This window comes from Andrographis paniculata, unplaced genomic scaffold (assembly GCF_009805555.1).
Source record: "Andrographis paniculata isolate CXL003 unplaced genomic scaffold, ASM980555v1 Contig74END, whole genome shotgun sequence".
NCBI lineage: Eukaryota > Viridiplantae > Streptophyta > Magnoliopsida > Lamiales > Acanthaceae > Andrographis > Andrographis paniculata.
Window position 1 is genome coordinate 1,822,319 of NW_026137611.1, and position 18,619 is coordinate 1,840,937.

Below are 18,619 nucleotides of genomic sequence, written 5' to 3' on the forward strand. Positions count from 1 at the left end.
ATAGTGTATGTAATATTTTAAAACGAATAACATATTTAAAAAATTAAATACTCCCTCTATCCCATTGAAAGGTTACCATTTTCTATTTTCGTCTGTCCCAAAACAAGGTTACCATTTCATAATTTAATAATTGTACTGCGTACCTAACATAATAAATACTCTTTCAAATTACAATATATTACACAAATATCATTACTTTTATATTACACAATATAAATAAAAATATTTTTATTTTTTTTTACTCCAATTCAATATAATATTAATATTAAATAATTTATAAAAAAAATATATAAATAAATAAATGTCACCGTTCCATTACAAAAAGAATCCATGTGTTACTAAACTCTGACCAAAAAGACAGAAATTGACCGATGAATAAAATTAGTCAGAAATTTACAACAATGACAACGACGTATGTACGAATATGGAATTAATTAATAAGCTATTTAAATAAGTAATTGTAGGAAACTTCCATAGGGAATATTTTCTCTACCTTTTTCTAAAGACGTGTTTCTAGATTTCTTACCAAACCACGCTTTAGTCACGCCCATTGATCCACACATAGTTTACTCGTCATTTTTTATTTTTTATTTTTCAGTTATTTAAATGTGATATTTTATAGAAATTATTACTGTTTAAAATCTCAAAATTCCTACGGGTTTGTTTGTTTGTTTATCGAAAAAAATATAATATAAATTTATGAGAATAAATAATATTACATCCGTTCGAATATAAGAATCTTATTTATTTTTTGTCGCGTTAATATTTAAATATTAATTATTATATCAAAACGCAGTACAAATTAACAAAAATTGCAAAAATACTTCAATTAGTGTCTTATAATACTAATAGAAGGACATTTGTAAAAAAAAAAAATTATACAAATATAATAATATTTTTAATTAAGTACAATGATGCAAAATATAAATATGATTTTTAGAAGCGGACGGAAGAAATATATATTTGAAACTATATAAGTCGTTGATTTAGGTTTAGGGTCAATATAAAACAAATATCAAAAAAAATTTAATATAAAAATATATTAATTTTCTTCGAGTCATATGTATCAATTTATTTTTTATACATATATTTTAATATATTAATGTTTTTATAGGTAATAATACAATTGGTATTATGGCCAGCAAAAATTAATCCGATCCAACCAGACTCGAAATAATTAGGTTTGGATTGAGATTTTTGACCTAATTAATAATTGGGTTAAATCCGTTTAACCTATTTAATTAAATGAGTAAGAGTTCATTTCAAATTTTTAACTTGAAAATAATATGATTTTAAATTTAAATATATTTTTAAAAACTTTACTAATCCAATTCAAATATTCATAGCCGTTTTATAAAAATAAAAATTTCAAAAATAAAATTTAGGTTAAAATTTTATAAAATTAAGGTTAAACAAAGGAAAGGCATTGATTTTTTATTTTTCCAATACATTTTAAAATAATTCACGGTATGTTTACGTTGTATACTACTGTGTAGTGTTTGTTAATTTGACTATTATACATTAAAAAAATTTGTTAGTAAAAATGGTTATTTTAAATTAAAATTTAAAAAATTTAGATTTAAACATATTATAAAGGTCATATTCAAAATAAAAAGTCAATACCCATTTAATTAAATGAGTCAGGTTCAGGTCAAAATATTTTTAATCCGTTTATAGTTGACTTGAACCCGAACCCGTTTATTGTCGGCCTTAATTGATATTGTTTGTAATATTTACTCCATTTGTTTCACCATTCACCACAAATAACATTTTTTCCCTTACATTTTCTATTTTTAGTAACTTTAGTTATTTTAAATATATTTAATAATTATAAATCAATTTAATTAAATTTCTTATTTCTGACACGTAAGTCATTTTCAAAACTCATTTATTTCTGTATATCTTCTCAATAAAAAAAATATATTTATCTATATTTAAAATTTTTCATTTTTTATAAAATTAGTTTCAAGTTAATTATATTAATTAAATATATTTTTTTATTTGTTTGTAATATATAAAATTTTATTATCTACAAACTGATATTTATATTACATATATTTTATTGATATATAATTCTAAAAATATTTAAAATACTAACAACTCTATTTATACAAAAATATAATAAAATAAAATTATAACTTAATTATTAATAACTTATTAATTGACGGAGAGAGTACAAAATAAGTAAAATGTACTTTTACTAAAAAAAGAAATTAATATATTGAGTTGGACAGACTAAAATGATAAAATAATTATATATGACTCAGACGGAAATAAATATAATTTTCTCTTATAAAATATTAAATTAAATTACTATTTAAAGAAAAAAAAATCACAACTTCATTTATTTTGGGACGTCCAATTACAAAGTAAACATTTCATTAAATACCTCATTTTTTTTCAGGCTAAATTGCACAAAATCTACCCGTGATTTCATGAAATTGCACCAAATCCCACATACTTCTAAAACTGCATCAAACTCCCTCGTGGTTTCATAAACTTTGCGTCTAATCCCCTTAGCGGTCCTTATTTAACGGTATTTGACCTAAATGCGCTCAAACTGCAAATAAATTTTAGAATCTCAATTTCTAAACCCCTAAAATTACAAATATATTTATTTTTTTATATATATTTAGTCTAAAAAAAGTAAAAATAAACTCTTAAAACCTGATAAAAATAACTATTTTTGAGTATATTTACTATTTTTTGAGGGTAAATATAAAAAAAATATATATTTGTAAGTTTAGGGGTTTAGAAATTGAGATTCTAAAATTTATTCGCAATTTGAGCGCATTTAGGTCAAATACCGTTAAATAAAGACCACTGAGGGGGTTAGACTCAAAGTTTACAAAACCACGAGGGAGTTTGACGCAGTTTTAGAAGTATGGAGGATTTGGTGTAATTTCGTGAAACCATGGGTGGATTTTGTGCAATTTAGCCTCTTTTTTTTTTCCATAAATACCTCTACTTTTATATCACATTATTACTTTTACACTAAAAAACAAGAGCAAAAATATCATTACACTATTTTTAACTACCCACTATAATTAAAATACTATTATTTTTTAAACAACGCACAAAAAGTAAACGTTTATTTTGTGTGTGGACGGAACGAGCATCATTTTAAAATATATGTATTTTTCATTTTGATTTATTGGTACACATTGTAATTGTAATAGATTTATACTTAAAAGAATTGTACATTTTTTTTCAACTATCCAATCGATAATTGTCAAATGTTTTCGAATGAATAATGCTTCTACTTTGTCCCACATTTCATAGGTGGAATGTATTTAATTTAATATAAAATATTTTATTTATATAAATGGAGGGATCTATTGAGTCAACGCATCTATGGTCAAACGTCAATATCCAAGATCTTTTGTCCGGTTAAGGCCGCCAGCCAAGATTCAATGCACTCGCTCCGTTCCGAAACTATGATCTTATTTGAATTGCATACGAAATTTAAAAAATATTGATATTATATTAATAGTCGATAAAAAATATGAATAAAAGATAATTTTTGCCCTTGTGAGTGTATTAATATAAAAAGTAGTGACATTTGTGTAATAATAATGAAAAAGTAAAGATAATTTTATAGTGATATGAGTATTTAAGGAAATGAGACTATTGTTTTGGAATGAACAAAAATGATAAACAAAACTATTGTATTGAGACGAAGAGAGTATTTTTTAATTGTGTTATATGATTTTATAACGTAAATAAATTTAGTATATATTTAATGTTTTAATAGTGTATTTTATTAGAAAAAGCACGGGAAGAAAAATTTAAAACAAGAATCTTTATCACAATAAACATGTTTTTCACCTCGACAAAAAATATGTTAAATAATTTTTTACTATTCCCCAAAATTTTAAAAACTTATATTCCAAAAATCATATCATAATATAACTTAAATTAAAAGTTTTTATTAAATATCAATAACAAAAATATATGTTCCACGAGTTTTTGTAAGAAGTTGAAAATATTAATAAAAATGATCAATGAACTATATATATATTGCAAGTTTAGGGTAGAATTTATGACATTAATGAATAATGTCAATGAAAATATTCCAAGTAGTGACAAACAAAAGCATGTGTCTCAAAAAATGAAGGATTAATTAATTATTTATTTATTTTATTTTATTTAAAAAAATTATTTAAGATATTTTAAGTTTTTTATTTGTATAAAATTTATGTAATTTAGGTCTCTATTTAGAATCAAATATCAATTTTGGATAAGAAGGGTATTTTATACAAATTTTATATTAACACAAAAGAATTTCAACGCAATAAATAAAACACAGAGTATTTTGTGTATTTAAAATTTATGTAAAAATTAAAAAATATTTTGATATTAGTTTATAATTATTATTTTTTTTCAAAACAAGAAATATATATTTTTCAATGAAACATACAAAAAAGGTGAAAATAATATTTTGTGTTGAGACGGAGATAATAATTCTTTAGTGATAAATGCATCATAATAAGAGTAATGATAATGTTGATTGATATATTATTAAAAATCAATAAATTAGAAGAAAATAAGGATACAATATCTCGTACATTAATTTATACTCCATCCGTCTCATAACAAAGTATCCATTTTTTCATTTTAGTCCGTCCTATAACAAAGTATCCATTTTTCCATTTTAATAACTATACTATCTATCTAACATTACAAATACTCTTACAACTTACAATATATTGCACAAATATCATCATATTTATATCACACATACTAATAAGGTTATTTAAGTCATTTCTACTTTATTTATACTATATTATAATATAATACTAATATTTTTAAAATTACGTGTAAAAAACAAATGAATATTTACTTTTTGAGATAAAGAGTATAATAAACTAGTATATAGTTTGTTAGTATATAAATTTATTTTATAGTATAATAAACTTAGAAAAATATGTATATATATATATATACTCATGAAAAGACACTCAAATATATACACTTTATATACCTCAATTGAATAAAAAAGTTAGTCGTATAAAAAAAGCAGTTTGAATATTTGTATAATATTATACTTCATCTGTCCGCCTCTAAGGATCACATGTACGTTTTGCGTTATTATACTTAACATTAAAAATATTCTTATATTTGTATAATTTTTTTTTGTACAAATGTCTTTGTATTAGTATTATAAGACACCGATAAAAGTATTTTTGCAATTTTTTCTTAATTTGTACTATGTTTTGATATAATAATTAAAATTCAAAGATCAACATGTAAAGAATCGGATGAAAATAGTATTTTTTTTTTTTTTTTTTTTATGTAATTGAAAGCATAATTTTTCCTGCAGTTGAGTTGGACAAATGAGATTGAGGAATGAAAATGACAATACAAAAATACATGTAATTGTTTGGGTGTGTAATAAACATAGTATATTTGTGCCATTAAATTTTAAAATAAAAAATAATAAACATACATAAATAGGTAATTTATCATTCAACAGTTCATGAGAAACAGTGTGCTTGGTGATTGAATTTTAAATACATTATTTATCTCATTTTTTTCTCTAAAAAATATCAAATTAAATTATATAACACTCCCTTGTGTTTTAATAAAAATGTACAAAACACCCTGTGTTTCATTTATTATGTGAAATCTCATTGTGTTAATGTAAAGTTTGTACGAAACACTCTTCTTGTTCAAAACTGATATTTAATTTTAAATAAATATCTAAATTATGCAAGTTTTATACAAATAAAAAATGCAAAATATCTTAAATAATTTTTTTCATTAAATAAATAAATAATTTATTAATTCTTCGTTTTATAGTTTTTTGAGACAAATTGTTGTCTGATTTTTATTAAAATTATAAAAATAAGTGATTGATCAATTATTTATTTATTTATTTTATTCAAAAAAATTATTTAAGATTTTTACATTTTTTATTTGTATAAAATTTAAGTAATTTAGGTCTTTATTTCGAAACAAATATCAATTTTGGATAAAGAGAATATTGTATGCAAACTTTTCAGGACGGAGAGAGTATTTATTAAACTTTAAAATTAAAAAAAAAATTAAAGGTGACCGGGCCCTACAGTATAACTGCAGTAATTGTAGGTTGCAGAGGCAGTTTGACCCCTAAAACGGGTTGCAGAATTTTGTAACATTTTTTTTTTTCAATTCTTATATACAAATCAAGAAAAAGTAAAAATAAAAAAATAAAAAAAAAATAAAAAAAGTTTTTATTAGTCTCTTATCACGTATATATAATAATATTTGTCTAAGTAAATTATTTAAATATAAAAATATATTTTAATATTAACTATAATAACGAAAAAATTAAATAACAATCTTCTTGCAGAACGGATAAAATATTATATTTTCCACGTTATTTTGAGAGTATGTGATGATATTATAGTACATAAAAATTTTTAGATTTTAACGCAACAAAAAATAATACTTCCTTCGTCCCAGATACCGTGTCTGCTGCAGTGTAGACACGGTATTTTAGGAGAGGTGTAATTAGTAGATAATTAAGAATATATCAGTGAAAATAATTATTCTATAATATAAATAATTATAAATTAAGATTAATATAACTAATTAGTTTAATTAAAATTTTAAAAAAAATTAAAATTTAAAATGAGATTAAAGTGTGTAATCATTTTCCAAAAAAAGAAAGTGACATGGTATGCGGGATGGACAGAAACGGCTATGAAACCGAGGGAGTAGCATAATTATAAATAGGAATTTTTGGATTTTTTTTTATTTTAAATAAAAAATCAACATTATTCATTAGACACAATTTTTAATAAAAATATTTTATTTTTTTTATAAAATATTAAATCAAAATATTACTACATCTGTCCCAACTAAATTGTCATATTTAACTTAGGCATTAAGTTTTAGATATTGTATAATTAGTAAATAATTAAAAAGTGTATTAGTGAAAATAATTATAATTTAATAAAAATCATTATAGATTAAAATGACTAAATAGTTTAATTAAAATAAATATATATATATATATAAATTATGAATTTTAAAATGTAATTAAGATATATAATTATATTTTTTTTAAAAAAAAATGACAGTGAGACGAATGAAAATAGAAATATAGAACAAATTAAGTGGGACGAAATGAATACTATTTAAACAAAAACTCCAATCTAACGTCTTATTTCAAATCAATTCCAAACACAACCAAACCAACCACAAATAAATAATAATAATAATAATAATAATAAAAGACTGCAACTGAAATCCAAATTATAACTCTGAGAGGGACTTTAATGAAGTCATGCTAAAATTATTAAATTAATTATAATGATTTATCATTAAGATTTGTCCTAAACCGTAGGATGAAGACGTAACAGCGAACCTGCCACCACGTGTTTTGACAATGTGCATTAACTAATTTATCCGTCAATATACTCTCTCCATCCCATAAATATAATTAAAATTGGATTGAATAAAAGATTTAAAAAAATATTAATATTATATTAGTAGTAAGTAAAAAGTATGAATAAAAAACTTTTTTGTCCTTAGTGTAAAAAGTAATGAAAATTATGTAATAAAAATGAATAATAGAGGTAATTTTACGATGATATGGTTAATTTATGGAAATAAAACTATTATTTTAGGACAAAAAAATGATAAACAAGACTGATGGAGTACTTTTTATTTTAGTCTCTTTTATAAGAATTGTTACAGTAGCCTTTGTTTAGATGTTTTCTTTTCCCTTATCGATATTATTTTCGTGACCCTAATATTTATATTAAATATAATTAAATTTCTTAACATCGTATAATATAAGATTGATTCAAAAAACTATTTATTTATTTTTATTTTTTAATAAACAATGATTTTTATCATATACTTTCCTGTTCAAAACTAAATTTTTTATTTTTTTTTCATTGATATGTGAACATTGATTATTATATCAAAATTTAGTATAAATTAAGGGAACTAAAAAATACTAGCGTCTTATAATGACCTATGTACAAAAAATTATACAAAAATAAAATATATTTTTAATGTTAAAAACAATGACACTGAATATAAATGAGAAGTTTAATTTTGGACGGAAGTAATATTTAAAACTCTATTCTTTTATAAAATTAATTTATATTAATAATAAATAAAAAAATAGTTTTTTTAATTTATTATATTTTATAAATTTCTATTATATTTAAAACGAGATTCATATAATAAATATATTTTGTTGATAAAATAATATTTAAAATTTTAAATATATATTCTTAATTTTTTTAAAACATATCTATTATTAATTTTTATTTTAAAAATACTAATGTCATCCCTCGTAATAAAAAGTAATAAAATAATTTTGTACTTTAATATAGTTAACTTAGAAACTACATGCGTCCCACAAGTATTCTTTTTGTTCCAATTCAAATACCTTTTTTATCATTTCTATTTGTTTCACTTTAAAATAACTTTTCATATTTTAGAAAAAATAATTATATATTAATACAAAAATATCTTTAATTTTTATTTAAATTATAATATACATACAATTAATTTATAAATAAAAGACAAAAATAATAAATACTCTAACAAATTCTTACCAACTAATAAAATATTATTATTTTTTAATTTAGTATAAAACTCCAAAAATTGTCTGAACGGGACGGATAGAGTATTACTCCTACTCCTTCTGTCCTAGATAATATGAACATATTATTATTAATACAAAAATTTAAAATAAAATATAATTAATAAATATTTAAGAAGTGTATTAATAAAAATAATTATTATATTATAAAAATAATTAAAAATTAAAATTAAAATAACTAAATAGTTTAATTAAAATTTTAAAATTTATAAAATTTAAATTATAAAACATAATTAAAGTATATAACCAATTTTTTAAACAATAAAAAAGATAAATAATTTGCAACAAACAAAAATAGAATATAGGAATAAACTACGTGGACAAATGGAGTATAAACACCAAAAATCCCGCTTAAATTGGAACGGACTAAGTATAAGACAATTATTTTACAAGGTAAAGAAGCAACACCTATTAGCCGAGCTCCAAAATACTGCTCTTACGGTAATAATAATGTCAAAAATACGTACGTATTCCAGCAGGTTTCAAGCATCCCTCTTCGCCCAGTACTCTGAATTAACCGATATCGGATACAGATCGCCGGCGGCGGATGCCGACGATGCCGTCCACGGAAAATCCATCGACAAGCTCTCCCCATCGCTGCCGCCGCCACGCCTCATCATCGGTGCATCCTCCTCGCTCATCTGGTCGACATGCTCGAACTCGAAAAGACCTTCCTTGCCCTCCAGCATGCTCACCACAGTCGACATGCTCGGCCTCTCGGCAGCCACCGCATTGGTGCAGAGGAGGGCCAAGTTGATCGCCGCCATGGCTTCTTTCCTGTTGTAGTTCGACCCGAGTCTCGGGTCGACTAGTTCCAGCAATTCCCCCTTCGCTTTCAACGAATTTGCCTAAGACCGGAAATTCGAAAAAAAAAAAATACGATCCGTTGCAGTCGCGGAGATAAAAACGGTGGCGATGAATGAGAAATGATGAAATTACCCAGTCGAGAAGATAGAACGATGCCTCCTTCTGCTTGATGCTCGCGTTGCTTCGTCCGCTGACGATTTCTAGAAGGACGACGCCGAAGCTGTACACGTCAGCCTTGTCGGATAAATGACCTCGCATCGCGTATTCGGGCGCCATGTAGCCGCTGCAAAACAAAATAAGATCGTAACATTTCGATTGCTGGTCAGACTAGACTGTAAAGATATTTCAACTACTCACTAGGTTCCGGCGACACGGGTGCTTATATGCGTGTTATCTTCTTCATCGAGCTTGGCGAGGCCGAAATCCGAAATTTTAGGAACGAGATTTTTATCGAGAAGCACATTTGTAGTCTTGATGTCGCGATGGACGATTTTGAGTCTCGATTCTTCGTGGAGATAAGCCAAGCCTCTTGCTATGCCGATGACAATCTTCTGCCTCGTCGGCCAATCCAAATGCAACTGATGTTCTTCCGGGCCTGCAAGAATTCAGCTCGATTTATAAGTAAAGATGTGAAACGCAACACCAGATTTGTTCCACAATGCCTGAGACATGAATGAACTCACCAAATAACGCACGAGCTAGACTGTTATTCTCCATGTACTCGTACACCAGCAATAACTGGTTTCCCTCGATGCAACATCCATACAGTTTGACGAGATGGGGGTGTTGCAGAGCAGAAATCATTCCGATTTCATTCAAGAACTCGCGGTTTCCTTGTTTTGATTTGGAAGAAAGCTGCTTCACAGCAATGATGGTACTATCTGATAGATGGCCCTGCAAATAAAAGCGTCGAGACAGAATCAGACACACCTCAGGAAATTGAATGAAGCGAAGAACAAAGCAATTATAACTTCATTTAGTATTGTAGTTTACATTACCTTGTATACTGGACCAAAACCACCTTCTCCGATTTTATTTGCAGGGTCGAAATTGTTCGTGGCTGCTTTAATTTGCCTTAGGGACAATGGTCCCATGGGAAGGCCCAAACCCTTGAGATCTGCACAAAAAATTTCGGATAGAAGATTGTTATAAAAATCATCGGTTTATTTCAACATCATCAATTTCTGTTTAAAATCTATTGAAATAACGTAACAGCATATAATATAATAGCAAATGAACCCTCTCCATTACCACGGAGCAGTGTGTCTTTGCGTCTCAGACAGCCCATCCACCAAAGGATAGCTAGGACGAGAAAGATACCAAAAATGACAGCTGCAACAATACCAACTACAGCACCTGCAGATATGCCGCCGCCGCCGCCGCTGCTGCTACCAATTTCCGGTGGTGGTGGAAAATCTGAAAAAATTTGAGAAGGGAGAATTTTGTAAATGAAATGTTTGGCACAACTTTTTATTCCCCTAAAAGATTTAATAAGTGTAAAATGTTCTACAAGATTTTTAATGAGTATGCAATGTTCTACTTCATTGTTTCAAAGAATTGCCGAAAGTCGAGGTTATCCTAAGTATTAATAAACATAACCTCAATGAGTTAGGGCTATAGAGAAAAGAGCATTCGCGTGTGCTTCAAAAGCTACAGGAAGCTCAAACATGGAAGAAAGCATACCGGATTTCACAGATATGGCGGAAATCAGAGGACCATATACGCCTCTAGAAGGGAGAGCAGTCGTGCCTTTTCCAGCCCAATAGAAGCGGATGTCCAAAGTATTATCATCCACAATTGCGGTGAAATTTCTTACGATTCCCTTTCTAACTCCTCCTGCTTCATTAGCAATGTTGAAATCCTTCAGCACGAGCTTTCCCTACGATCATTTATTTCAAGAACCATCAACAATATGTTAGACAGAATCTTCAGCAATTGTAAACTATTTAAGACTTAAAGAAGTACCTGAATGTAAACATCGAATATACGCCTTCCAAGGCTACTGAAGGTACTGTCATTAGTAAACACGATCTCCGCAAAATAAAGGCTAACTGTGTAGTTCCCATTTATCAGACAATATGAATAGTAAGTCAAAGACAGCGGGGATTGTCGCGCATCCTTGTAAAGCTGGGGATTCTGCCCGGAAACGCTGTCTTTGGTTCGCATGATGAATGTGTCTGTAGTGTCATCATTATCCATGAAGTGGCCAGTGCTGCTAAATCCCCAATTTGGCTTACCTTGGTAGAACTGTGAAGCACGGCCAGATTCCATGTCATCCACATAAGTGGTATCTTTATCCACAGCCACTTGTCCTCCGCCACAGTTTATGTAGACAGAGGTGAAATCTGAGAGAGCATGAAATGAATCCTCGATAAACCCCAGTTTAGCATCTACATTCCACTTCAATACCTCTTTTTTGTGTGCCAACAAACCACAAACCCCCTCAAGCATAACACCATTAGAACATTAATGCCTCAGTCGTCTATATCTCAGAACAAATTTGAGAATATTATGTTTGAAAGAAGGATAGAATGCATTAATTGATTATCTTTTCAATTTTTGTGTCAACAGGCCTCCCAAAGTATTGAATTTTATAAGTCAATATATCTGGTAAATAGAATTAAAAGCCTAATTCGAATCTTGACCTACCAGTCTAATGCACAGAAAATGATAGTTTTTAGCCAACTGCACAAAAGTATCTTGTTAATTTTATTGTAGATATATTATACAAACTTACATACTTTAATATAATATATATATATATAACATCTATTTATACTAAAATTAATGTTATTATATATATACAATGAATATATTTTTATACAATGCTTACGTATTTAGAATAAATATATAGTATTATTATATATACATATATCTTATAATAAACATGAACTTATGCTATATAACAAATATATAAAAGTCATATACATTTATAATATAACATCATGTTAATATTCATAAAATAGCTTCATAGTTATATATAATATGTTGTATAATAAATATATCTCAATTTTTATATTCATCAAAATATTGAAATAACATATACATTATAAATTTATAATGTGCCAAAAAAGCAGTACATAGAATGTGTCAATAATAAATTCAAGGAATTTGCTTTGACTGATTTAACAAAATGCAGCAGGTAGTAACATGTAAAATTTATGATGTTTTTAGGGACTCTGTTGACATAATAATATGAAAGCTCATAAAATGACCAATATATCTTTCTTCCCCGGCCTCAAACAGAATATTATTGATTCATATGCTCTCAATTTTGGACAGAGGATTTAACATTCAGATTTTTAAAAATTTGCTTGCAAAATGTTGTTGCACCAAAAAATGGAAAAAGGTAGCAAAGTGAAAATCTATAAGCTACGAGTAAATGCTTTTTGCCCTTTGAAACATTATGAATTCGACAAAACTAAAAAGCTATAGATGCATAAACCTAACCAAGACAAGTAAACTGTCAAAGTATATATTGTAAAGCACATAATACTTACTTCTCTCACAAGTGGTGGCAACTTCCCTTAAGCAAGAGACAATGCCACTGCACCCAATATGATCATTGAAAGGGATCAAATTCAAGAGATATTGATAGATGAGTTTTAAAGTGGGTTTTGTAATTTAACCGAAGGTAGAAACTCACGAGTTATGTCCTTCAGAACTTGCAAACAGGTTTCTGAAAAATAGTTGGCGAATTTTTTTACTTAGTTGCGAAATTGAAAGATAAAAAGATTGAAAGGATGAGTTAGTAAACTCACGACTCACGAGGCTGACAGATTTGACTCAAACCTTCAGATGTTAGATTGTTGTATGATAGATCACTGCAGGAAATTGAATAAATTTAAGCTATATTACTCATCTCGGAAATAAAATTTTAATCTATTCTGAATAGGTACTGTAGTTCTAAAGAAAAAAAATAGTGTAAGGTAGTAAATAAGGGAAATTCTATAGGGGATGAAGGAGCATACATATTTTTTCCTTGTGAAATCATCCAAGATGGCACGGGTCCACTTAGGGAGTTTCCCGTTAGATATCTGAAATGAATATACGAATTAAGAATATATGGGAATGCTATTATCCTGGAAGCGAATTACCGAAACCTCTTACATGTATTTTGTTCGGAACAAACCACCATAACTATCGGGAATGGGTCCACTTAACTTGTTGAAACTCAAGTCTCTGCAAAAAAAAGAGTACAGAATGGTTACTAATTAAAGAACGAAAATTTTATTCTTCTAGGTTTAAAAATAACAATATTAAGTTTACATATATAAACTATAAAGGCTTCTTATATTAAGCAAAATAAAATGATACTAACAAAACTGTTGGTTTCATTGCACCAAGATTCTTTGGCAATGTCCCTACAATATTGCAACTCCTCAATATTCTGCAAATCAAAATGAAACGAAATCATACAAAGATGCAATTACATTTTTTTTTTATAGGGAAAAGAACCAACATTCTACTCACAGTGTCTTAAGCTCTGAAATGTTACTAAGATCTGGAAATGTAGTTGTATCATTCCCACTCAAGTCACTGATCCTCCTGCACGTTAAGAATCACAAGACATCATATTTTCTCTCATCCATACACAAATATATATATATATATATATATTGTCATAATTTTTACAAGCTTACACAATACATAATCAATCACTAGCACTCACAAGTCAGTTAATTTGGTCAGATCAGCAATGCCAGGGGGGATAGGTCCAGAAAGACCACTAGCCTGAATCACCCTGTCATGAATACTTCCATTTTCAGCATTGATGAAAGCTAAACAACATCAAGATCCAAACAACAAATGAAGGATACTAAAACTCTTACAGTCTCGTAATATTTTTCCAGTTCTGAATAAAATCGGGTATACGCCCTGTGAAGTTGTTGTCCCCAATACGACTGCATTAATTTTACAATTTCACAATTAATCACAATCCTATAAAAATAAGTAAAAGAAAAAACCAAAGCGAAGAGAAAGAATCAATAAGAAAAATCTTACAAGTCTTTCAATGTGGTCAACTTTCCCAATTCAGGCGGTAACTCCCCCGTAAAATTATTCGACAAAATTGAACTTCACATAACAACATCAGAGAATAAACCAAATTTAGCTTCAAAGCAAACTTGTTCAAAGAATCTAATCAACCAAAATTAAGACTTACAATTTTGTTATAGATAACAAATCCCCGAGCTCTGTAGGAAGTGGGCCAGACAACTGATTGTACTCCAGGGTCCTTCAAAACACAATTCACCGATAAACAAAAGCTCCCTAAACAAGATATCCATCACCTAACTACTAATCAACAAGAACAACGATCAAAACAGGCGCAGGGCATTCGAAAGAAGAGGAGAAACTTTACAGATTGCCAAGTGTGCTGATATTGCCAAGTTCCTTCGGTATCGATCCCGTCACTCGGTTTCCGAGAAGAGAACTGCATTAAAAACACCATTTTTGTCCATCAATACCCACATCAATAATCCAAAATCCCCGATTTTCATCAATAACCCAAAGGAAAACAGCGTACATGTTTCGAAGCTTCAGGGTACCCCATTCTTTAGGGATTGTGCCGCTGAGATAGTTCCGAGAGAGTTCGCTGTGAAATGCGATCGAAAAGTAGAGAATTAAGATCGATCCAGCTGAAATTAATTGGGAATTAGGGTTTGCTTACGAAGATTCTTACATTTCTTCGATGAATGGAAGCCCGATTATCTCTTTAGGGACTGATCCATTCAGATTTTGTGCTTTCAGTTGTCTGCAGATCACTCAAAACTATATCAATTAAATAATACGTCCCTATAATGTAGAAAAATAACACTTTACTCCTTTCATAAAATATGCAAAGTTTTAGATGTTTTTTTATAAATAAATAAACTCCATAAGTTAAATTAAAAATAAAAATAAGATCCAAATAAACATACTCTAAAATTTTAAAAAACAAATAAATTCATATTCTCAAATTCATAGTCCGCATGTTTATATTAAAAAAAAATAATAAAAATGTATTTTTTGCTTTGATATTTTGGAATTCAAAAATATTAAAAAGTAAAATAAAAAAAATATACATGTTATAATATAAATATACTATATTAAAAGTAATATTTTGATTAAAATATTAAAAATGTATTGTTTTAGACATGTCAAATCGAAATAGGTATTTATTGGAATATATTGTTTTATGTCTCCATGAACATAAATATACGAACATTTTCGTGCATGTATGGTGTGTTCCTTCATTGTTTTTTTAAAAAAAAAATTGATATGATTATTATTATAAAAAATATAATATATACATATATTTACATAAATATATAAATATATATTTTCATAAAAATTAATATTTCCTCAATTCAACTAAAAATATACATTTATTTTTTGGTCGTGGTTTATATAATATTTTTTCTTCTATTTTAAAAGTAACATAGCGCATAATTTTATTCTTATTTTTTAGTATAAAAGTAATAATGTGATGGTAAAATATGAATATTTATAAAAAAAAAAAATGAAAGTTTTTTAAAATTATTACTTTATAATTGGACAATTCAAAATAAAAATATATAAATTTTTTAAATGGACCGAAGTAAAGTATAATGTAAATGACTAAAATGCCTTTATTTTTTTAAGTATTTTAAAGAATATGTTAGAGTAATAATTAGGGATAGTATGGAAAAGTATAAATAATTTTGTTATAAAGTGGGGACCACGACTACTAAATAAAGAAACAAGACAATTGTTTTGAAATAGATAAAAATGAAAAAACAAGACAAATCTTTTGAAACGGAGGGAGTAGTATAAACCGGCCGCTGCTACAGTCACATTAGGTAAATCATATTTACTTCATAAGTTCAACCCTCGCAGCATCAGAGGATCTACTACTTTTATTTAATATTTAAAACATAGTGCAAGAGAATTTCTTTTAGTTTTGAAAAAAAGTAATAATAAAAAATTAAATATTTAATTTTATTTATTTAGAAAAAATAAGTACTCTCTTTTGTTCAAATCTTTTTTTTTTATTGTCATTTAAAATTATTATTTTTTCATTTTTTAAGTAAAAAATACTATTTATTTTTTTTATATAAAAAAAATTATTTTTATATATTTTTTTTAAAATTTATGTCCGTTAAATAAGCACACGTCCGAAGGAGGGATGGAGTATTTGATAAAGTGTTTTAATTTAAAATATATATATTTTTTTAAGATATGAAAAATTATATGGTAATATAAAAAAAATGTATATTATATATTGAAAATCATGTTTAAAAAAAAACTATTGGACAAGTGTTTGGTTATGTTTTCAAAACCAAAATCTTAGTATTCATTTAATACGATTCCTTACAAACATATCATATTATATATGTATGATAAACAAACCAAAGTACAGCGTGTTATTTGGTTTTTTTTTTTAAAAAAAAATTCCAATTTAAATTGAATTTGAAAATTTTAATTTTATTTAAATAATTTCTTTGATATTTCATCAGTAAAAAAAAAAAAAAAACATTTATACTTAAAAAAAAAAAAAAAAAAAAAAAAAAACGAGGTTCAAACCGTAAAAATTAAAAATAATCAAAAGAAATATGAAAAAATAAATAAATAAAATGAAGAAGGGTGAACTGACATGCTGACCACATGGCAAATAGTGTTGTTGGCGAAGGTGCAGTTACACGTCACTGCAGTCATATTTTCCTTGGTCCCAAACGGGTCGGTCCAACCCGATAACCCGCTACATGGATCCACATCAAAATCCCAATCCATCTTCCCCACTGTTCTCCCCACTGCCCTCAACGCTTCCACTGCATCCATTTATCTATTCCATTACTAATATATACTCCATATTCAGACAATTAACCTAGCTACTAGCTACCTCCAAGCTCCAACCAACATGTCTTAATTAATTTATTAAACTAAATATTATTCAGGCATACATTATACGTACGTATACCTTCGTTTTGAGGCAGAACGGCGGTCGTTGGTGCGCAAATGAGTAAGAAGAAGACCAGAAACCTCGGCGGCAACTTCAGCAGCATGATCATGCGCGGTCGGAGACGATGATGTTTAATTTTGTGAGAGAATTTTTTGAGGAAGAGACAAAGTAAGACGAAGACTCTTTTGCAGAGGAGGAGAGAAATGCGAAAATTCAATGTGAAGAGAGACTGTATGTAACGGAGATAAGTGGAATTAATTAATTATTGTAAGGAAAATTAATGCAACAAGAAATCGCTGTCTGTAAATTGGAAACGCGCTTTTTAATAATGTGTGTGGGGGAACTGATGTCGCTGTTCTGACCAGGATGTAGTTTTCTGTACTTAAATTTAATTTCAACTTGTTATTTTATAGTATATTTTAAGAAAAATAAATAAAAATTAAAAGATTTACTTTTTAAATACAAAATGAAATATTTTCTTATTTAAGAAAATAATAAATTTAGATGAAAATAAAAAAGAATTAATTTCTATAGATTTTTAGATTTTAAACAAAAAAATTTTATCATGTATTTCCCCATCCCGCATAATTTGTCCATATTTTCTATTTTCGTCCGTTCCGCATAATTTGTCTTTTCATTTTTTGAAAATATGATTATCCATTTTAATCGCCTTTTAAGTTTTAAATTTTATAATTTTTTTTATCTTAATTAAACTATTTACTTATCTTAATCTTAATATATAATTATTTTTACTGATACACTTTTTAATTACCTATTAATTATACTTTATTTAAATTCTCGTATCCACCGTAACACAACCAAAATATATAGGACGGGGGGAGTTAAAATTTATAAATATATAATATTTATAAATTACTACTCCATTATATTTAAACAACTGCTCCATTCGATTCTATATAACAGTTGACATATTTTTTATTTTATGATATAAACAAGTTAATAAGTTCATATTTTTATAAATTTATTAATTTTAAATATATTTAACAAATATAAATTAATTAATTAAATTAAATTTTTAATATTTTATACATTGGATTCATTCAACATCCTTTATTTTTATTTATATTTAAAATTTTCTATTTATTTATATAATATTAAATTTTATTCACTACAAATAATATTCACATTATATATTCTCTCTCCCATAACAAATTATTCATTTTTTTCATTTTAGTTCATCCCATAACAAAATATCAATTTAATTTTGTTTTTATAACTGGACTATCTACATAATATTACAAATACCTTGTAACTTATAATAT

At 26.9% G+C, this 18,619-nt stretch overlaps 1 protein-coding gene across 1 annotated transcript; it reads right to left on the reverse strand.

Annotated features, from left to right (window-relative positions):
- Positions 1-8,886: 8,886 nt before the first annotated feature.
- LOC127266003 (probable leucine-rich repeat receptor-like serine/threonine-protein kinase At3g14840) lies at positions 8,887-17,569 on the reverse strand. Its single transcript, XM_051296066.1, has 24 exons — positions 17,355-17,569; positions 17,031-17,205; positions 15,099-15,170; positions 14,943-15,011; positions 14,778-14,849; positions 14,580-14,651; positions 14,420-14,491; positions 14,248-14,319; positions 14,088-14,159; positions 13,889-13,963; positions 13,737-13,805; positions 13,526-13,597; positions 13,387-13,452; positions 13,177-13,239; positions 13,062-13,094; positions 12,916-12,962; positions 11,381-11,760; positions 11,099-11,294; positions 10,667-10,831; positions 10,414-10,532; positions 10,099-10,309; positions 9,773-10,010; positions 9,548-9,698; positions 8,887-9,456 (listed from the first exon to the last, which is right to left on the reverse strand). Exons 1-24 carry the CDS (start codon positions 17,443-17,445, stop codon positions 9,091-9,093), a joined length of 3,018 nt encoding a protein of 1,005 aa, XP_051152023.1. The 5' UTR covers positions 17,446-17,569; the 3' UTR covers positions 8,887-9,090.
- Positions 17,570-18,619: the final 1,050 nt, after the last annotated feature.